A 23,451-nucleotide genomic window follows, 5' to 3' on the forward strand; every position below is an offset into this window, starting at 1 on the left:
CCATGTATACTATGATTTGCACCAACAAAAACTGATTATCTACAAAGCACATCTCTTCCCACTTAATCTGGTTCTGAATTCTTGATGGTATACCCAGTCTGCAAGCTTAGAGCAAGGGAGTCTGGTAAATGTAGATTTTGGCTTTCTGGCCCCTGAATTGCAAGAAGGCCTTCTAGTCAAAAATTGAAAGAGATGATGAGTGTCCAATAAACTGTATCCTTTGGTCATATGGGGCAATCATGTTGAGAACTTTCCTATCCATCTACTCCCATAACCCATTTGTTCTTACCGTCTTTGAACAAAAGTCAAAATATCTAACTTGCTACCCAAGACATGTCTGGAAGCTGCCAATATGTTGATGATTATGTCCTGTCATTTCCCTGCTATTTGTGGAAAAGAACACTCTGTTTTACGAAGGTTCTCAGATAGACCTTTTTTATTTTAACTTTGAATTCTCCATCTTCTCTCTTTTTTTCAAACATGCAGGTTCAATTTTTTTTCTTATCTTTTCGTCCCAGGAACATTCAGTTCCAAGAAACCCAGGTATTGTTATTATAGGATAACTTTGTGTTTTATTCTTCATTTCCATTTCAATTAGGAAAAAAATCTGATAGATATGTAAATATGTATAGGAAACTTTACAACGGTGAATAAAATTTAATAATGTGTGCTCAGTTTACCAAGAGTTACAGCAACCTTCTATTTTCACTTGTTCTTGAAGAAAGGTTTTCTGGTCTACCTAAATTAAAGCTACTGGAGTCAATGTCTCTTAATATCAAAGTGAGATTGAGCATAGGCTCTGGACTCAGATGGCGTGGGACTTCCATCCTAGCTTGCTCATATACTACTTTGAAATCTGGGAAAATCATTTTCCTGTCTGCAGCATCAGTTTCCTCATCTGTAAAGTGAGGATATAGTACTTAGTTGATGTGATTCTTAGGAGGATTAAATGAGATACATTAATAAATAATTTGCACACATAAGTCCTTAGTAAATATGTGTGACTTTCAGTAAAACAACAGTCATACAGATACTTTTTGGAATCCTGGAACCACTATTTACTAATTTTGCAGTACTAGGAAACTTAGTTAATATTTCTGAATCTCAATTTAGTCATCACAAATTGAAGACTACAATATATTTACTAGTGGAGTTTACATGAAAACAATTATTGAAAAGTTCCCAATAGAAAATCCAGTGACAAATTATTCACATTTCTTATCTTTTTAAGCTTTATTCAAAATCCAAAGAGGTTAAATATAAATTGTTGCAATATTTAACCCTGACATTAATCTAGTGGGTTGAAATATTTCAAATGTGTGTAGGAATAGTGTACTGTTAATGCTCTCTGAATCATTGGTCCTAAAATTGGGCTATTTACATGAACATTTAACATGGTCCTCTTTATTGTATATTATTTCTTATGCCTCCGTTTAGTTTTGCATATCTTATTGATATTTTTCAATCATCTGGATGTTGAATGGAGTTTAAATTGTAAACTGACAGTTGGATGTAAAGGTCATCGACATCTCCAAATGTTGCAAGGTACCCATAAAATATGTTGTTTTTCTTGTTCTTCTTAGTTTTCTAAAAGTAGTTCAAATATTATAGTGGCAAAATGTGAGGTAAAAATGTACCCATAGGAATTGGAGATGTTAATTTTCTCTTCCCAGTTCTAGGTGCCTGGAAAAATGCAGAGGGGCAGATGATTCACTCTGTAATATTCCTTAAGCCATTTTAATGTAACTTGTTTTGGGGGGGATTTTAGATTAATTATTAGAAAACACTGTTAGAATTGCACTGTATTATGTATTTGGTGTAGTCTGGCTAAATTTACCTGCCAGGAGAATACTTGAATGGTGTAATTACAAACATCTATGTCAAACCTATATGCCTTGGAAGCATCCCATTTTCTATAATTATGCTGTTATATAATAGTGCTCGTGTTTTATCCCTTAAATAGCAGGAGTTTATTTGGTTACCTTATGAATAGATGTAAATATGACTGTAGTAGAGCACGGTGGAACAGAGCAATTTATTTTTTATTACATTTCTAATACTCTTCAGTGTTTGTAATATTGTTAATTTAGATTATATTCTATTATAAAAAATGATTAAAGGAATTTCTGCTTCATTTTCAACAAGATTGAGAGTAATGGTGAAAAAAAATTCCCATAAGAAACTCACAAGGAAAAGATGGAAATGCTGTTCCATAGCAACACGTAAAAAATATCTTCCATTTGTAAAATGTGTGATAAATCAATATTGATTATTAAGTATAAAAGTGCCAAATTTAGATCAGGAAAATCTTTTGAAGTTATGGGAGAAACATTACAGCCAACTGGAATATCATCCTGTGTTTATTAACTCTCATTACAAAAAAGGGCTTGGAATATGCTGTATGTCATGACAGCATCTTTACCTACATAAAAATGACATATTGATAATTAAGCTATGATTTCCTGTTTTAGGCTATTAAAGGCCCAGTTTAATTTTTTTAAATGAATAGTTTATTCTTTCCCTCATGAGCTACTACTCAATATATATTTTTTTTTTTTAGATTTTTAAAATATAGCATTTCTAATGAATGCAGTTTCATTTATTTCTTTAGTTACTTTTAGTTGTTTCTTCAAGGGCATTACTTTTATTATTTTGCATTTGATTAACAGAGAAGGTCTTTTATTTACAGGGCCTTCACATTTTAAAAATGTATTTGTTTAATTTTTATTAATTAATTTTTTATTATAAATTGTTTGGCTGCTAATTCTGAATTTAGAAATAATAGTTAAAACAAGATAGACATCAATTCTGCTCACAGAAAAGAAAGTTTAGTGATAGAGATTATTGAGATGGTATAGTGGCTTCATGGTGTCACCAGGGACCCATTCTTAGCACGTGACTTCTATCTTGAGGTATGCCCACAATTTAAATTGGATCCTGAATTCCCAGCTATCACATTTGAATTTCAGGAATAAGGAAGAAAAGCTAGAAAGATAAGCTCCTTTTAAGGAGCTTCTTCAGAATTCCCACGTGACACTTATGCTTACACAGTATACTATATGTGTGTAAAAAAAGAAAATAGTTAATCTAGCAAGCTTGAAAATGCCATGCTTGCTTGCAAGGTTGGCCTTTGGCTGGCATCTGTGAATCTGGATTTCAAGAGAGGTCCCACCATTCTCCAGCTGATAAGAATGGCTCACTATGTCTATTTTTTTCTTCCTCCTCCTCCTCCCCTCCTCCTCCTCCTCCTCCTCCTCCTCCTTCCTCTTCTTCTTCTTCTTTCTTCTTCTTCTTCTTTTCTTGCAAACAATACAGCTTATGCTGGAAATTTGCTTTAGTTTTGGGAGACTGGAATTTTGATATACTGGGCAGAGGGTGCGTAAGTGGCCAGCCCCCAGCAAAAATATTGGGCACTGAGTTTCTAATGAACTTCCCTGGTAGATAGCATTTCCCAAGAGCTGTCATATTCAACATTAAACATGTCCTATGTGACTCCATAGGGAGAGGACTCAGGAGCTTGTATCCTTTTTTCACTAAACTTTGCCCAATACACCTTTTCCTTATATTAATTGTGCTTTGTCTTCTTTCACTATAATATATCATAGTCATGAATATAACTATACATATGCTTCTTGACTTACAATGAGGTTACATTCCAATAAACCCACTATAAGTAGAAAAAAATGCTTTAATTTACCTAACCTACTGAACATCATAGCTTTGCTTAGCCTACCTTAACATGATAGTTAAACATGCTCAGAACAGTTACATTATCATACAACTGGGCAAAATCATCTAACAAAAAGCCTATTTTGTAATAAAGTGTTGAATACCTCCTGTAATTTATTGAAAAGATCAAAATTTGAAGTATGGTTTCTACTGAATGTGTATTTTTTCACACCATCATAAAGTCAAAAGTCAAGTAGAAAAATCACTAAGTCAAAAAAATTGTAAGTGAAACCATCAGTCAGAGACTGTATAATGAGTTCCACAAAGTCCTCTGTGAATCATTGAACCTTGATGGGGTCTTGGGGATCCCTGAAAAACAAGAAAATTTAGTAAATGACTATTTTACTACTTTTCAAGTTATAAAACACGTTTTAAAGTCTATCACAGATGCAATATAGTTTCTTTATAACTAAGATAAATACTAGTATTTTGTGTTTTTATTAGCATTCTCTTTTCATCAAGGTGGACTGTAAAGTTTTGGTCTGAATAACTGGAAGGATGGAGTTACCATTAATCGAGATGGGAAAGACTGGGAGAGTTGGTTTGGAGGGGAGATCAAGAGTTCATTTTGGATATGTTATGTTGGCAATGGAGAGCAGGCACTTGGTGGCTAAAAGTCTGGGATTCAAAGGAGAGGCCTGAACTACAAATACGAATTTAGGAACCATCATTACATAAATGGTATTTAAAGTACTCCATAAAGTGACTGAGGAAGTGAATGTACAAAGAAAATGATGAGGCTTTAAGGCAGTCAATTGTTCAGAAGTCAGGGAGATAAGTAAACACCACCAAAATAGACTAAATTCATTCTATTTTGGATGCATCGTGGAGTGGAATTTTGTCTAATTCATAATTGTATTCTGAGCAGAATTATAGTGCCAGGAATCAATTCAAGCAACAATGATATATATATATTTTTTAATCATTACTATGTCTCAGGCTCAGTTATTTGGGCTGGAGATACCAAGTTTAAGAATAGTTCTTGCCTTAATGAACTTACCATTGGTTAAGGCAAAGTCATTGTTTTTGGTCTGATTCTTTAGAAATGGAGCTTGAGATGAGGATTCATGTGCAAGTGATTTATTAAGGAAATGCCCTTAGGAGAAACTGATAATGGAGCAAGAAAGCAGGAGAGGAAAGGGAGGAAGCTGGGCCAGGATGTGGTTTCACGAGGTTGGCATCAGCCTGACACTGCAAAGAAATTGGGGTGTAAATTATGCTGCAGAATCTATCCCATCTAGAGGCACGGGAGCAGCGCTTTCATATTCCACAATAATCATTCATCGGCTAAGAGTCACAGGGGTAGGGAATAAACTCCCAAGATTTCCCAGGATTTCCCTCTGACTGCAGGTAACTCTGAATCCCTAGTGTTTTCATTTCATGAAAAACAAAATGTCTAGTGAGGTAGCATATAGGAAAGGTAAAGGGTTCTAAGGGAATCAGACAGAACACCAGTTGTCTCCTACAACATCTAAACAGCTGATTTCTAAAGCATGTGATAAGCACTCTCACAGAGGGAATCTCAGAGTGCCATGGCAACAAAGGGGGCAGGACATAATAGAGCTCTATGAGAGATGGAAAGCTTTCTAATAAAATGATATCTGGAGGACCAGAGGGTGTTAACTAGATACTAAATGAAGGAAAAAGGGAGAACTTTCAAGTCAGAAAGGATCCCAGTATATAATAGCACATAGTCTCATGGCCATGGAAGGACTGGAGCTGTAAAATGGGGAGAAAAAGTTTTCTTACCTTCTAAGCATGTCATGGCATTAAAATCAGAGGATGGAACAATAACGTTTTGTAAACTTTTAAAGAAATCGAATTCTGATAATGGTGGTTTGGGGACCAGGAGTAATGTCTTGGCCATGCTACAAAATCAAACTTTTCTATGATGATTGCATTAATTTCCAGCATTTTATATTTATAAGCATTTGCACCAAGATGTACCCTTCTCTGTCACCTCTGGTGTGAAATAGTGCCAGCAGGCCCTATCGTAGTGCTTCAGATGCATATAGGAAGTCTGATGCTGTTTAAGAAAAGTACTAAGTTTATCTGTTTTCTCTGATTGTTTATTCACACAAGAGGTGAATACATTCCTCAAAGGTTAAATTCAAAGAAAAGACAAATGCAAAAAAGGATCAGAAAACCTATTGCTATCTGCTTTAAGGCCCGTCTAGTGTTCAGAAATATCATGTCCTCGCCCCGGTATTTTACCTCTGTTTCTTGTCTACCGTGATGGGTCCCTCTTCATCATTCTGTTTTCTGCATAGTGAGTAGACCTGCTTTGTGAATCCCTTGTTCTTCAGACTCCTCCTATTTGTTTATTTATGGTGAGACAGTGTCTCACTTTGCTGCCTGGGCTGGAGTGCCATCATAACTCACTGCAGCCAGGAAATTGTTTTATTTTTAGTTTTTGTAGAGAGAGGGATCTCTCTATGTTGCCCAGACTGGTCTCAAACTCCTGGCTTCAATCCATCCTTCTGCCTTGACCTCCCCAAGAGCTGGCCAGTCTCCCTTTTTCTATTACTGTCATGAGCTTCTTATCTGCATATATCTTGTAGAAATATTTCAAATTGCATCTTAGTAGTAGTAGTGGTGGTGGTAATAGTAATAGTAATCATGGTCCCTAATATTCTGGGTATACTAGAAAAATGGTTTTTTATGCATAGAGTAGAGAATTGTTAAGGTTAATTTTTTTTTTTTTTTTTGCTTTGTTAGAAAATTGTGGTTCTTTTTTTATAAAAACAGATTTAGAAATAAGTGAGACATATTGCTATAATTATTGTAGACTGATACAATTTATTAAAAATTGTACCTGTATGCTCTAGAGTCCTGTGCCATTCAGAATTCCACTTATTCTATTAAGTAATTCAAAGAGAACTTATTTCTTCTGTAATTTTCCCTGATATCAGTGCAGGAGAAAGGAATAACTTTTATTTTGAAAACTCTAATAAACACTGCCTATTAATAATTACATACCATTGATAGTTCTTAATACTCTTGCAAGCTGGCACTCTGTACCTTTTTAGGTTTAGTTCCCAAGGCTCTGGTGGCAGATCATCCCAATAATTATAGCAGGTCAGGTGATGTTTATCTGATTTTCTCTCAAGGATTCTCTTACTGCTAAAGGATCTTCCTTCAGAGTATAAATAATGCTGGGACAATGCTCACATTGATCTGAGTACATCTGGCTGAACTCCTTGGCAAACAATAGAAAGGATCTTCAGTGTACAAATCCTCATTCACTAGACATTAATTAAATGGGGCAACCTAGAAGCCTCAGGTCAAAGTTTTTATTGAGTTTGTTGCATCTACACAATATACTTTTTGGATTCAGCCAAGTCTATCTATGCTTCAGGTTTTAATATTTTCCTAAGACTATCTCAGTCAATACTGATTTTATTTAAGGCTATGTAAAAGCAATGATGTTTCAGGAAATATCTATATCTGTATCTGTATCTATATCTATATCTTTATCTCTATCTGTAATACTATTGGGAATTGAATAGGCCTAAAATAAGAGAATCTCCATATTGTTTCTTCAGATTAGGAAGAGTTACCAAGAAAAGTATTTCCTAAACTCTCGTATCATTCTTTTTCTGTTAATGTTATTTTTACAGAAATGAGTTTAATGTTATATTGTAAGAGGATTTAAACACAAATGTAATAATATAGCCCATATGGTTTGGCTGTGTCCTCACTCAAATCTCACCTTGAATTATAGTTCCCACAACCCCCATGTGTGGTAGAAGGGATCCAGTGAGAGATAATTGAATCATGGGGGTGGTTCCCCCCATGCTGTTCTCGTGATAGTGAGTGAGTCCTCATAAGATCTCATGGGTTTTTAAGGGCCTTTTCCAACTTTGCTCAGCACTTCTGTCTCCTGCCGCCATGTGAAAAAGGATGTTTTTGCTTCCCCTTCCCCCATGATTGTAAGTTTCTTGAGGCTTCACCAGTCATGTAGAACTGTGAGTCAATTAAACCTGTTTCCTTTATAAATTACCTAGTCTTGGGTATTTCTTCATAGCAGCATGAGAATGGACTAATGCAATAGCATATCTGAAATTTGGATGTATTTTATTCACATTGTGAAACTAGGGGTTGTCCCAAACATCCACTCTTCTGTTTTTCCAGAATTAAGGAACTATCAAATTTTAGCTGGGGGAGAGGAAGAAGATGCTATTCAGAGTAAAGAGTATATTTCCCAGCATTTCTTGTAACTAAGGAAGAATAACCATATCATATAAGCAGTGTCATGAGGCAGCTTCTAGAACCTTCTGTGAAAAACAACTAGCAGATGCTTTTTGCCTGTTCCTCTCTCCTAAACAATCTCAAGCAGTAGTTTAGGATACAGCTCAAGCCAAAATTAAATTAAAATAAATTCCGATGAGTACTGCATTAAGTTAAAATAAATTCAGATGAGTTATTTATTCATTCATTCATTCTTTAATATGTAGAGAGTACTTAAGGTTTATATTTTCCTATATGTATTCTTTTCACTGTTGATATGGTTTGGTTGTGTCCCCACCCAAATCTCAACTTGAATTTTATCTACCGGAATTTCCACATATTCTGGGAGGTAACTTAATCATGGGAGCCGATCTTTCCTGTGCTATTCTTGTGATAGTGAATAAGTCTCACAAGATCTGACGGGTTTATCAGGGGTTTCTGCTTTTGCTTCTTTCTCATTTTCTCTTGCCACCACTATGTAAGAAGTGCCTTTTGCCTCTTGCCATGATTCTGAGGCCTTGCCAGCCATTTGGAACTGTAAGTCCAATTAAAACTCTTTTTCTTCTCAGTCTCAGGTATGTCTTTATGGGCAGTGTGAAAACAGACCAGTACAACTGTATTGATAGGTTTTAGTATGAAATGGTTTTCTATTCATTGACTTCTGGATACTTAGCAATTTTCTTTTTAATTTTCTCTTTGAACAATAACAATGTGAATAAAGGTTTCCGTGTATTAGTCAACTTTTGATAAGTTATTTATAACGTATTGAACTAAGTTTTGATAGCATGCCTGTCCTACCTCTAATTTTTTATTAGTAAAGTTTTACTTTGCTATCAACTACATGATCAATTTTTGTAAATATTTAATGCACGTAAGAAAAAAATTACTAATCCTGTGGATAGACGACTTTCTGTATATTTATTAGTCTTATATGTTGATTGTAGTTTTTTAGTTTGTCCTGTCTTTCCTCTTAACTAAAAAAGTTGCACTATCAAGAACTGCCTGAATCTCAGAGAGCTGTATTGGAACTTTCTACTGCAATTGAATGTTTGTCAAATTCTTCCCTTTTTAATTTTGTTTGCTTTTTGTCTTTAGTGGCTCTGTACTTTACTGAATACCAATTACAAGTAATATATTTATGCTTTTGACTTTTAATATTACAAAAAGTGATGCCTTTCTCTTCCTGTTAGTTTTTAACTGCAAATTTATTATTAATTTAATCTTAATATACGTATTAAGATTACACATTACAAGATTATATATACACATATTATATATATCACATGATATTATATATATATAGCACTCCTAATTGGTTGATTGATTTTTAGTTTACATAATTCCATTACAACTTTATCCATGCCTTCTTTTCCCATGTTGGCTTCCAGTTTTCTATTGTTCCAATCATTTATTGTTATTAGATGTTAATTACACGCAAGCTTCTTTTAACTTTTAAATTCAGTCTAGTAGGCTCTTTCAGTGGGCAAATTCAGTCTATTCACATCTAGTCTATGACTGATATAAATGTTGTATCTTACTCTATAGTGGTCTATTGCATAGAATGGTGACTCTAGTTAATAATAATATACTGTTAACCGGTTTCAAAATTAATAACAGAGTAGATTTCAAATGTTTCAACACAAAAAAGTATTCGAGGAGATGAATTTGTCAATGTGCTTGATTTATCATTCCACAATATAAACTTATATTAAAACATCACATCATACCCCAAGTATATGTACACACGTATATATTTGCCAATTAAAAATAAAATGAAAATTAAATATGTATTCATTTTAAAGTATAAATTTTTCTTTTACCTTTGCCCTATTTTTTTTCTGCCCATTTTATCAAGTTTATATTTTTTCCACTCTCTTCCCTTTATCTCTTCTTTTTTTTTTTTTTTTTTTTTTTTTTTTTGAGACAGAGTCTCGCTCTATCGCCCAGGCTGGAGTGCAGTGGTGTGATCTCTGCTCACTGCAACCTCTGCCTCCTGGGTTCAAGCGATTCTCCTGCCTCAGCCTCCTGAGTAGCTGGGACTACAGGTGCTCGCCACCACTCCCGGCTAATTTTTTTGTATTTTTAGTAGAGATGGGGTTTCACCATGTTCGCCAGGATGGTCTCGATCTCCTGACCGCGTGATCCACCTGCCTCAGCCTCCCAAAGTGCTGGGATTACAGGCATAAGCCACCACGCCTGGCCAACTTTATCTCATGTTTCCTTCCATTAATGAAACTGATTTTTTTCCTGTTACTTTAATTGACATTTATGCTTTTTAAAATGTATATACAAGATACCTAACTGTTTCTCCCACAGGGATACATTTTCCCCTTTCAATTATCCCAAAGTTTAAGATTCCAGAGTAACTTTTTTCTCTCCTTTCCTTTCCTTCCATCCCTACAATGTTACCTCTGCTTTGCATTACATTTCCACCCCAAACTTCTAGGTTTTGCTAGGTTATTACAGATCTTCTTATTCTATGTCCTTTTGGTTTTAAGAAACTTTACTTAGTATTTAAATTGTATACTAACCCAAGGAAATCCTCCTTATTCATTAAATGAGTATCTATTAACTGCCCACTGCGATGTGCTTTTCTATATCTTCTCAAAATCCCAGACCTCAGATACAATTCATTTGTTGGGAGTTAGAGTATTTCAAAGATTTTCATCATGCGGGGCTATTTGAACCCTGAGGTTAACATGTTTGCATAGCACTGAATATTTTTATTTCACCCTAGAACAAATGAGCTCTTGAATGGGTATGGGCTATTGGGAGATATCCCTTTCCCTCACCTTTTTCAGTAAATGTGGATGTTATTCCACTGTTTTTGAGCTTTCGGTGCTGGAAATGAGAATCCTGAAGACAAACTGACCTCCATACCACTCCAGGAAAATCAGTTGGAATTGAGTTTGGCTATCAGTCACAGAAAAACCTGAAGAAGAAGTAAACAAGAATTTTATTTTTCCCCATATAGAAGTCCAGGGCTATCAATAGTTTAAGTTAGGTAGGTATAACTCCATGGTGTCAAGATTTCAGGTTTCTTCTATTTTACTACTACTCTGTGCTTGATTTTCGTTTCAAATCGGCTCACTGTTCAAATGGAAGCTACCAAAAAATGTGCAAAACATGAAGTGCTGCTTCCCTATAAGGACATTTCTGCTTGAAACAACAAGAATGTGGCTAAATGGATGACTGGGAAATGTTTTTATCCCGGGCAGTCATGTGGCGATTAATAATTTGCGGTGTAAGAAGAAGGAAATACTTAACATTAGGGAGTGACCAGGCCCTATGACCTTACAAGTTAGTCCCTTTTTCCTGGAAGGCTGAACAGTTTTCTTTGTAGACTTAGAGGTCACAGTTTTTATCAGAGTATATATGGAGGTTTCTTTTCTCATCAGTTAGGCATATGACTTGGTAAACTCTCCCAATGTGTAAATTTATGTCTTTCTACTACTCAGGAATATTTCAGTATTTATTTCTTAAAAGTAGAGAATAAAAAGGGAGGAAAAATAATTTCTAAGTGATTATTTGCATTCCTTTCTACTTCTATTGTTTACTTTTCTCTTTCCTATGTTTCATTTGAGAATTGTTTCATTTTTTAAAACTTCTTTATAATAAACACAATATTTGCTTCCGGTAAAGTAAATTAAGTATAAATAAGAATTTAAAGTACAACTTAAGAAAAGAACACATTTCACTATCCTCTTTTTACTCCCAGTCTCATTTACAGAGCTTTGTATGTTTCCTTGTGTAATTTTAATAAACATTTAGTAATATCTACACACACAAATATACACATATGCTATTTTTACACAGATGAGAATATTCTCTGTTTCTTGCTTTTTGTCTTTTTAACTTAATAATACATTTCGTATTTTATTTTTTCTAATGACTGTATTCAGTTCAATTTTAGAGTCAGTTTATAACCACCTCTCTATCATTTAGCATTTATATCATTTCCAGTGTTACAGTTTTACACATACAGTAGGCTAATTTCTATGCCTTATTTTGCAAATATGTTAGTAAGGTAAATTTTAACCAGATAATTGCTAAGTGAAAGTGTGAGTATGCTTCCATTTTTGACATAATTTACACAATTCTCCTTTTCTTCTTATGGGTATATTAGTAATACATTTATAAACTACTTGAAATCAGAAATTATGCCATTTGCATCTTTGTGTATTCCAGATATATAGAAGATTTTGAATAAATATTTGGTATTTCTTTTTGTGATTTACAGATTTTTAAAAAATTCATCTCTTAATAACATTTTTATTCCATTCACAATTAAGGGCAAACATGGTTATATTTATACAGATATTTTAATTATGTGGATAACTTTTTAAAGATACTTTTTATGCCATTAGATCATACATTTTAATTAACTGCATATGAAAATAGGTATATATAATGGCAATAGTATAGGATTTGTGTTTTGATGATTCAGTATTTAGTTTCATTTTCCATGTCACAGCATATGTGTTTGAACAGAGGATTTCTATCAGCTGTTTCTCAACCTTAAAATAAAAACAAACTAAAATATATAGCGGGGCACGAAGGGAAATAAAATCAAATTATTTTTACTTTCTATTTTGTATCACTTTACAGTATGAGCGTGTGGCTTTTATTCAGGTTTTATACACTAAAATACACAAAAGTTGAGTTGAATACCAGTCATTATTGCTAGCAAGAACGAAGTCTGTTGTACACAGCTGTGTTTAAAAGAATGGTATTGTTTATAATGAAATGTTTTAGATATTCAAAATGTTTTGGCAGTTTACTAGAAATGTTCTCCTTGAAAAGTTTACATATTTTTTAAAAAATAATTATTGATGTAAAGTGAATACTAATGATCAAAATAGACAAATCATTTGTGAGCTTATTACAGCAAAGCCATCAAAGAAAAAAACTCTTAAACAACCAGGTGTTTAAAATTATACATAATTTCAATAAGCCATTATGGTATTATGTCTAAACTATTCAAATCAAATAGGAAATTTCAAATAAAAGAATGAGGCAAGTCCAAAAATAAAATGAGAACCTACTTGAACTAAATAAGTAAAATAATCTTATAAGGTTTGGAAAATATGAAAAACAAATTTAAATGTCCAACAAAAAGAAAAGTTAATCTGTATTTTCAATGTACTACTGATATTTAACTCCCTTTATGTTATAATTTATATTGCCCTCCACACTGATTAGGCAATTGATGAATTCTATGCAATTGAATTCAAATTACACACACTGTACAATGATGACATTACATTAAAATTTTTTAAATTCAATCGTGTCTGTAAACCTTAATTTTTTTTTTCAATAATTTGATGGGAGAGGCAATGTAGCAGCTATAAATGCAAACTCTTCAAATGAGTGATTGCTATTTGATTTATCTGTGGGGAAACCAACCTAAAGTAACAATCTTTGTTGATGCTTGCTCAGATCAGGTGGACCAAAACAGCAGGAAGTGCCTCTGACAGATTCCAAGACTCAAGTGTCTTCAATGAGACTTTGAGGATTACAAATATTCAGCGACACCAAGGAGGCCGGTATTACTGTAAAGCAGAGAATGGCTTGGGGTCCCCAGCGATAAAGTCAATCAGAGTGGATGTATACTGTAAGTAAATTTTCCAGAAAACTATAATTAAGCCTAGTACGGATTTCTTTTGTCCTACACGTCTATGGTTTTCTCAAAAAACGTAGAGTTCTGTTTAGTTGAGAATGAAAACTGTGTAAAATAATGATAGCTCCCTTAAAACATCCCTGAAGAAAGGAATCTTCACTAGAAACTTTCATAACTTCTATGATATAATACATATTCATTGTAGAACACTTAGGAACAACATTAACAAGAAGACAATAACCATGGGTAATCCCACCAATAACTAGTGTTTTAATGTATAAGTTTTTTATCTTTATATATACATATATACATGCATTTTTATATTTTTATTAAAATAGGATCATGCTGTATATTGTTTAACTTATGTTTGTGAATTTTACCTACATGTGAATACAGCTATTCTTTCTTTCTTTTTTTTTTTTTTTAATGTACATCATACAAACAGAGCATTATGAATTGGCCTGTAAATGACCAAAAATCTCTACGTATAGTCTGCGTTTGGTCCAACTCTGTTAAAAGTAATCAGCACCAACCCTGGACAGTGCTGTGCCACCTGAAAAGTGTTTGTTGATTTATTTTTGTTCTTAGTCTCATTTTCCTACATTTTGCTCTTGATGATAATATTTTAAATCTTTTTGGTCTCCTTACTTATTTCCCCACCGAAACAAAGCAAAGGCCTACATTTAATTTGGTCTTTTGCCCAGGTTTTTCTATCATTTCATTATGTTTTTACAAGAATTTGCATTTTAATTTTTAAGTCTCTAGTGTAAGGTAATTATTTTTCTTTTCTTAAAGTAATTTAGACATAAGTAACAAGTGAGAGGATGTTGTTTTTCTGCCTATCTTCCTTTCTTTTCCCTTTCCTTTCTTTCAGTGCAGGATAGGATGTTACATAGTTAGGAAGGGGCTTGAAATTATACATGGTCTATTTGTGAGATGCTCTGCTGAATCTCATTTAGTTATTCAGATGACTGAGAAGTGTGTGATAAAGCAGCACTTGGAATTTGCTTTCCACTTTCAGATACCTGCTTTCCTTCTGGAAAGGATGGGCGAGAGATCCTTGTTTCATCCTCTCTGATATCTTCTATTTCCTAAGGCACCTTCCCCCTTTTCCCTCAGCATAATTTGGAAACCTTCATCCCCTGTACCACCCTTTCCTTATTGTGGTGCACAGGTTGACCATACCTGTATACTACCCAAAATAATACGGCCCCTGGCTTCCATTTTCCTGACCAAATATTTTCAGTGTTTTTGTTCATATGCAATTTTAAATTAGATTAAGTTTAATTTACAGAACTGAATACTTTTTGTAATATAATAGTCTAGAGTACATACTTCTGCTCTTTTAGTTATTGTAGTTTAAGTCATTAAATTTTAAAATACACTTCTTCAATACCTTAAACACAATTCTAAAATCTAAAAAATTCTGAAAACCAGTGGGCATGTTTTATTTGTAACTTTTGTAAGCAAAACTTGATGTTAGCTAGTGTAGTGTCAAAATTTGACCTCAAATGACTTGAATAGAAAAGTAGAAAAAAGCTTTACACTCTTTATTTACCAGACTTTGAATAATCACGTTTTGCCCAGGAAATGTGTTTGATTACACAATATAGCCAAAGATCCAGCTGAGTGTGTTATATAATAGATGGCATGTATACTATATTACCTTTCAAAAATCTGAAAATTTCTGAAACACATACTCCAAAGGTTTTGAATATGGAGTTTTTGGCTTGCGTTTCTACAACAATAGGTCTGATAATTTAAAATATGTCCTATTGCTGGGTTAACAAGTTAAATATAAAGGGGGAAATTCACATTTTTAGAGACTTAAAAAATATATTTCTCTTTTTCCTTTTACTAGAAAGCCTTTTTCATTGCTAGTCTCCACTATCCCTTCTCCTTTCTACCTGCTCATATCTCTTGCTCTGCAGACTGGGTTGTGCCTGAGTACCTTATTCATATCGCACACCTTACTGGAAATCATAGCACCGTTCTCTCCAGGTTTCCCAAACCCTGCTAGCCTTTTAAAGTTTGACTACTCTTCCATTCAACCACACCTGAAGACATTTGTTTTGTTAACCTTCCTCTTCTTTGACTTCCTTTCTCATGCAACCTCAACTTGACAAGCATCTCGTTCTATGTTATTTCAGTGAAATATCACTGTGATGCATACCATGTTGAAGTTCTATTTTCAGTACATGTTTGGTGGCTAGGATTTATTAACAACTGTCTAAAATTGTACCATTTGAGAAAATAACATGATGTTAAGTTCCACACTCTATAAATAAACATGACATCTCTCTAATATGAATTTCCCAGAGAATGCCTTACCTTTAGCGCCAGAGATCTTTCTACTCTGTGGATGTAAACATACATTTAAAGTAGTTATGCCTATTTTTGAGGGCTTGAATAAATGAATTCCTTCAGATAGTAAATTTTCAAACATGCTTTGAGTGATAAGAACACTTAACAACAGAGATCACTAGACCTATCTAAGGAGTTCATGTGCTCCAAATACAACCTTGATTGAAGCCCAGAGTTTTTTGGTTCAAGTACATTTTCTCTACCTGAATTTCTATAATTTAAAACATGCTTTATCGTTGCTGATAAAGACATGACTAGTGTATTCATGTTATGTTTAAATTTGGCAATGTCGGTGTCTAAATTTGAATTATAATCCGTAAGATTTATTTGTGCTCTAATTTTGATTGGATGTTGGACAGCTTAGTTGAATAGATACTCATTTATATAAACTACAAGCAGGTGAATGACTTAATTTATTTCAGGTACTTTTGCTTTAATTATTTTAGGAAATACTAAAAAAAATAGGACTTTTTTTTCTGTTTGGAATCATGCCTTTAAAATCATCCACTGCATTGTAGGTTTCTGTTTCTTTTTCTAAACTGATTTCACATGTGGTACTTTCATCACCATCGGTAGAACTTGGAAAGAGGATATGCATAAAAACAAAATACACTCATGCAAAATCGGCAGTAAAAAATATTTTTACAACACCAAGCTGAGGCAGACTATGACTTGGATTTACCAAAAATAATAACTAATAATGTTAGAATTTATTCTTGAATCCCTTGTAAAATATTATCTCTAAAATCTGCCCCATAATCTATTGATGTATAACAACACATAATGTAGATATTAATGTAATGCATCAGTAGTCTTAGAGAGTTTTTATAATAGTGAAAATGGGTATCTCTCATCAAATCCCACGTTCTGATACAGCTTTCTACCTTTAGAGCAAAAACCTTCCTAAAATAAAATTACGTGCTAACCAGTCATTATTTTGATGAGGAAATGTAGTTTCAGGAAAGGAATTTAACACAATGGTGAATAATATAAAATGAAATGACTTTCTTTAGATCAATATTTTGAAATCTTTTTAATAGCTATATTAACATTTTTATCACTTTGAGAAAGTTTATGTATCTTTATTGGCGACTTTTTCTCACATAATTTTCTAAAATTTCATTTAGGAGAAAATATTAAGCTATATAGATTTTATAAAGGAACTACCATATGCATTTTTTTTACTGTGTTAATCAAGAATACAGTTTGAAAAATTAGTATAATCATGTTCCTCAATTTATAGGACCTATAATTTTATCATTTAAGAATTGTAAAAGCATTCCAAGAGTTTTAGGAAATATAATTTATTTATAAAATATATTTATAGGCCGGTAGATTTTATAACCACACAGTGACTTAAATTTCTTTCCCAAATCTGATTTGGTTATTTATGCAAATATTTCTGATCAAAAGCTAACCAATTACAATTGTTTTTGGTTGGGGGAAATTGCTTCTGAGTGTCTTCTGAATGTCTGAACGTAGTTTCCCCCATGCCCACACAAATCTCATCTTGAATTGTAATCCCCATAATCTCCACGTGTCAAGGGAGAGACCAGGTGGAGGTAATTGACTCATGCGGGTGTCTCACCATAGTGAATGAGTGCTCATGAGATCTGATGGTTTTATGAGGGATTCTTCCCCACTTCGCTCGGCACTTTTCCTTGTGAAGAAGGTGACTACTAGCTAAAGAGGGGCTCTTTCCCTTCTGTGCTCAGCACTACCGCCTTGCGAAGAAAGTGCCTTGCTTCCACTTTACCTTCCGCCATGATTGTAAGTTTACTGAGGTCTGCTCAATCATGCTGAACTGTGAATCAATTAAACTTCTTTCTTTCATGAATTACCCAGTCTTGGGCAGTTTTTCATAGCGGTATGAAAACGGACTAATACAATTAGTATTGTCAGAAAAAAAAAAAAAGGAAAATACTGCATTCATGTAACAAGAACATGAAAACACAAACAAGGGACTTTCAGAGAATATAAAATAGCTCTTACAATATTAAAAGTGATAACATAAAACAGTGGAAGGGCTGGGAAATAAAACAGTAAAACAAAATTTTACAATCAAGTGGATACTACATAAGAAAGAAGATAAGAAAATTCGTGTTGGCCGGGCGCGGTGGCTCAAGCCTGTAATCCCAGCACTTTGGGAGGCCGAGACGGGCGGATCACGAGGTCAGAAGATCGAGACCATCCTGGCGAACACGGTGAAACCCCGTCTCTACTAAAAAAATACAAAAAACTAGCCGGGCGAGGTGGCGGGCGCCTGTAGTCCCAGCTACTCGGGAGGCTGAGGCAGGAGAATGGCGTAAACCCGGGAGGCGGAGCTTGCAGTGAGCCGAGATCGCGCCACTGCACTCCAGCCTGGGCGACTAAGCGAGACTCTGTCTCAAAAAAAAAAAAAAAAAAAAATTTCCTATCATAGTTGAACATGTGTTTTTAATTATAAAGCTATCGCTGGATCCACAATACAATGGAATAAATAAAATCTTCACCAATGCACTTATCAGCATACAACTTCAAAACATTAAGAAAAAACCGAAGATCTTAAAAATGTCCAAAGAGTTTTTATTTTTTCCAAAATGCTCACATATAAAAAATTAGGAATCAAAATGGCACAGGTCTGCACAATGGAAATCTGGGGCTAGAAGGCAACTGAGTAAAGCTTTTGAAATTCTGAAGAAAAATTATTTCAACTAGAATCTTCTGTACAGCCAGGCTATTTTTTTTTTTTTTTTCCAAATATCAAAGAAGAAGAAAGACATTTTTAGACCTATAAGATTTCATTTTCTTTGGCTAATGCATCCTTGCTGAGGATACTACTTTTATCTATTTTCCTCCAAAACTAAGAAGTAAACAAAAAAGAAAGAAATATCATCCCCAAAATAGGAGGCTATGTATAGGAAAATACTGAAGTTAATCTAAAAATGATAAGGAAGCAGGATGGCATGACAATAGCAGCTTGTCATACTTTGAGCTTCAGAAGCAACCAGGACAGATTGAAGCTGGAATAACGATGCTTACCTGATATTTTAGAGATGAATTATCATGGAAAGCTTAATAATATGGTAATGACAATTGGATACAAAATTGAGTATACAAAATGTGAGTTATTAAGGGAATGTAAGAAACTTTATTAAATGAAATGTAATCCAAATATACTACAAGGTTCAGCTGTAAAGATTGCTTGCATAGTCGTAATACCAACACTTGATTTAACCACAAGTATGCTATAAATATATAGCGGATGAGGGAAGGTTAGTATAAGAGTTAAATGCTTCCTTTCTATAAGAAGAAATCAGCAAGACAATATGAAAATGAAAAGTAAGTCTATAAATAGTTCAACACTTAAAAATATGAAGGCAAAACCATTCATAAATAGTTAAGAGATGCATTAGAAAAGGTTGCCTCTGGGTATTGGAAATGCCTAAGGTTGTTTGATGTATCATTATTTGGCTTTTAAAACTGCACTTGCATAGTTTGATTTTTAAAAAATTAATAAAATATAGATTTGAAGATTTTTACCTTGGAGGTTCTTGTTATTAAGCTCCCTGAAGTCAAAACCGATTTCATTCCAAATTTTTAGCAGATCATTATTAATTCAAAAACTTAAAACTAGATTTATACTCATACTTTATTTATTCATAAGAATTGGTATTCCTTGATATTTGACACCAAATAAAGTTGACTAAAAACATATTATCTCCTATATAAAAGATAGGCAAATAGCACAGGGAATGTTGGTGGTACATTCTGATAACTAATTTTTCTTCTAAACTTTTTAGAATAAAACTCTTTAGGTTAATTTCCACTACAGTTTTCTTACATGTTGTTTAGAATAAAATATTTAAAAAAAATAACTTTGACTTTTACATCATTCATTGAGTAGTATTCAAAATATAGCTCCACTGAATTTTGTGGGGCTAAAAAGGAACTTATTAAATAAGTTGTACCTTCAGTGAGTCTAAAGTACTTAACAAGACAAAGTGAAAATTTAATTCATTTAAATGGTTTACAAATGTGAAGCAATAAGGTTAGTAACATAAATTATGCCACATAACAGTGAATGATATGCTAATGACCCTGAAAATATAGTGCTGGAAGTAAAAGGTTACTGTGGCCTCTTATGAAAGAAGTAGGATTTACATTGCAGTTTTAAGGATGGGTTTTGAAAGAATTCTCCCTGACATTTCTACACATCGTTTGACAGCTTGTGCCAGGTACTCTCTTTTTCAAGAGTGCTTGTGTAACAAACAGCCTTGGGCAATAGAGATAGTGCCTGTCTTTAGGGAAGAGGGCAGATTTGTTTCCTGACCAGGATAGTAAAGATAATATCTTTATTATCAGGCTTTCTTGCAGGACCTTTATAAGATGGGGAGCTTCCTGAGCTCAGGGTCCCTTAGCTGTGTCAAAAACCAGTGGTGTGCATGGCATTCACCTGGGCTGCCCAACACATTGTCCCTATGAAAATTAAGGCGGGAAAACCTGTGAAAACAGGAAGCATGTACTTTTGAGGCTTCGGTAATGAGGTCGTTTCTCTCAGACCCAGGAGTCTTGTGTCTTCAGTTAGCATCCATGAAACTGTGGCAGGCTAACATATTAGCCAGCAAATAGGGAAAATGTCAGACCCCTCACCATTCTTAACAGAGTAGTGGGGAAGGCCAAAGATATCTTTTAATGGGTGAGAAATTTGATTAAAGGCACAAAATAAGGGAGAATAATCCCACAGAGTTTAGGGACTAGTGGTTAAGATGGTGGGTTTGGAGGAGAAATGAGAGCTTAAATTGAAAGATAGACTGTTAATTATGTCATAGTTATGTTGAACTTTTATTGCCAATGTTTTTATCATATGAATGATGATCTGCCATTTATGTAAGATGCAAAATAAATAAACTGTAACTTTTTATTTTTATTTCTTTTTAGAGACAGGGTATGCTCTGTTACCTAGGCTCCAGTGCAGCAGTGCAATCATAGCTCACTGTAACCTTGGACTCCTGGGCTCAAGGGATCCTCCTGCCTCAGGCTCCTGAGTAGCTAGGACTACAGGCATGCATGGTGGGGTCTTGCTGTGTTGCTCACGCTGGTCTCAAATGCCTGGCCTCAAGCAGTCCAAAGTGTTGGGATTACAGGCATGAGCCACTTGTGCCCAGCCCCTGCAACTGTAATTTTAAAACTGTAGAACTACTGATGAGAGTCAGCATTATCCTAATACTGATACTGCTTCATTTGTCCTCTCTAAGAAGCAATGGCCACTTATTGAGAACCCTAAAATCTATCTTTGGAGGAAGAAAGAGTATATCCTAGGTAGAAAAAAAAAAATGGTGTCATAGAATTTAATGTGCTTATTCCCAAATATATTTGTTACCTTTAGATTTTTGAGTACATTTAAACAATTTTCTAGGAGTGTGTTCATCTAATCTTTTCACTTATTCTTAGCCATGACTGTGTGGTTCATAGGGTAATAGAGGTCATATAACTTTAAAGGTTAGGGTTTGATTACAACTTATTTTTAATTCAAAAAGGAATTAGACTGAGAGGCATTAGCTTAATAAGTTTTTATGTGTGCAGACACTGTTCACACATGAGACAAATCTTTTCCAATATCCATTAAACATGTTGTAAGCATTCTTATTTCTGAAGCATATCCCCTACTTTAATGTCACTTAGGTAGATTGCTGCATTTCATTATGTTCAGAACAAGCAGTGATATTTTTGGTCCTTGTCTGATAGATTTATTATGTTTTCACCTGGGAGATTAGTATAACATTATCAGTTTATTCTACAAGTACAATTTACCTGTGTTAAAATTATAAACCAAGCAGCAAAATATTATTGACAATGAGTTTATTTTTAGTGGAACCATCATGATTTTTGGACAGAAAAGTTTAGGAAAAGTGCTAGAATGAATAATGGGAATTCTGGAAACACGAGAAACCCTGGAAAAAAAAAATCCTTTATGTAAATCCTATTAAGCATAATTTTCTCACCCACCACCCATCCTCCCAAAACATCAGTCTTGGGTTTGGAAGATCTTAATAATGTTTGATGTGGCAATTAAAATGCTTATTGAAATGAGTTGTTGTCATGCAAATTGCCCTATTAATAACATTTGAGACAGGATTTCACAATTTTCTGAATTATACCGATGGAGTGCTTGCTTATCAGTGTTATTTACAAGTGGGACATACAACCAGTCTAATTTCCAAATAGTGTTAGAGTTCCTAATAAAAGAGCTTTGTCAAAAATCCTATTACATACCTGTTTACTGATTCTTATTCAGAAGACATTAGAGAAGAATTACTTTTAAATCAGTTTAGTCCTATCTCAATTATTATCCATTCAGTACTGGTCAAATGCACCCTCTTAAGATGCATTCAAAGAGCACCTACTGGAATCTTCCTGAATCTCACAAATACACAATCAGAATGGCAACTGGTAGCTTTCCCTCAGTTGCTCTGCACCTGTTCCTACTGCCCTTAGGTCCCTCATTCAACCTGATTCTGAAAATCTCAGGCATTCTATCAGCCCTCTGAGCTGGAGAGCTGGGAAGGCCACTTCAATTAGTCTCAGTTTGCAATATTAACGAATGACCTACAATATTAAAAACCCTCTACTCGTACTACTGGTGAGAGATAAAACAAAAATACAAGGCTTTTGCCCTGTAAACCTTGTAATCAGTTGGAGACATGAAAAATAGATGTAAAAGTATTTTGGTTAAAAATTAGGTAAGTCTAAAAAATTTATTTACATATCAAAAGTACTAAGGGAGAAGTGATGCGTGACATTCCTTAGAAAGCCCTCTCACTAAATATGTTAAGGAATTCAGAAAAATGGATATAATCATTATATTAGTTTGCATTTAATTTCTAGGTTGTTACTCTGGTAAAAACTATCCATTCCTGAGCAAACATATTCTCAGGAATACGTTTGTAGTGAAAGCTCGTAGTGTTTTTCATAAAGATAGAAGGCTATTAGAATGTGTGACTGTGTTTATACTTTTGCTCTTATTGTTACCAAGATATCTTTTAAAATGTTCACATCTAAATTTCGTAAAGGTTCTCTTTCTTCTAAAAATTATTTATACATTTTGTCATTTAAAAGAGGTAAATCTATGGTTAAACTGAATAAAAGGCCCTTAAGAACACAGACCATGGTCTGGGTGGGATTCTCTAGCCAAAGGTTAAGCGGCAGGCAGATGCTCCTGCTGAGTCAGCCAGAGAATGGAGATTGGCATCCAGTGTTCTGATTTCCAGGCAGTCCATGGAGCCCTCTGAATCTAGCTTTCTTCCTAAGGGCGAAGTCTGCTATCATCAACTCTGTATTGCATACACATTTCATTAAAAAAAAAAAAAAAATGTTTGGAGAAGGTATATTATTTTTACAAGTAAAGTGAGCTAATAAAATGGTTTGAATATAAAAAAGAGAGGATATTTAATGTGTTTTTTTTTTCCCCCATGTATTTTAAAGTCCACATTCTGAGTCACACAGAAGATAAAGTAAAAGTTTGAAAG

The 23,451-nt window shown here is 34.1% G+C and overlaps 1 protein-coding gene across 3 annotated transcripts in view; it reads left to right on the plus strand.

Moving 5' to 3' along the window:
• The window catches only part of MDGA2 (MAM domain containing glycosylphosphatidylinositol anchor 2), an 840,045-nt gene that overhangs the window by 456,273 nt on the left and 360,321 nt on the right, over positions 1 to 23,451 (plus strand). For 2 of the 3 annotated variants that reach the window (XM_009211479.4, XM_009211478.4), the window contains exon 3: positions 13,399 to 13,573. In XM_009211479.4, coding sequence (XP_009209743.3) covers positions 13,399 to 13,573 — 175 coding nt within the window. The remainder of the gene's footprint in view (positions 1 to 13,398; positions 13,574 to 23,451) is intronic. The other variant, XM_003901752.5, reaches the window with a different exon arrangement.

Source organism: Papio anubis, chromosome 7, assembly GCF_008728515.1.
Source record: "Papio anubis isolate 15944 chromosome 7, Panubis1.0, whole genome shotgun sequence".
Classification (NCBI taxonomy): domain Eukaryota; kingdom Metazoa; phylum Chordata; class Mammalia; order Primates; family Cercopithecidae; genus Papio; species Papio anubis.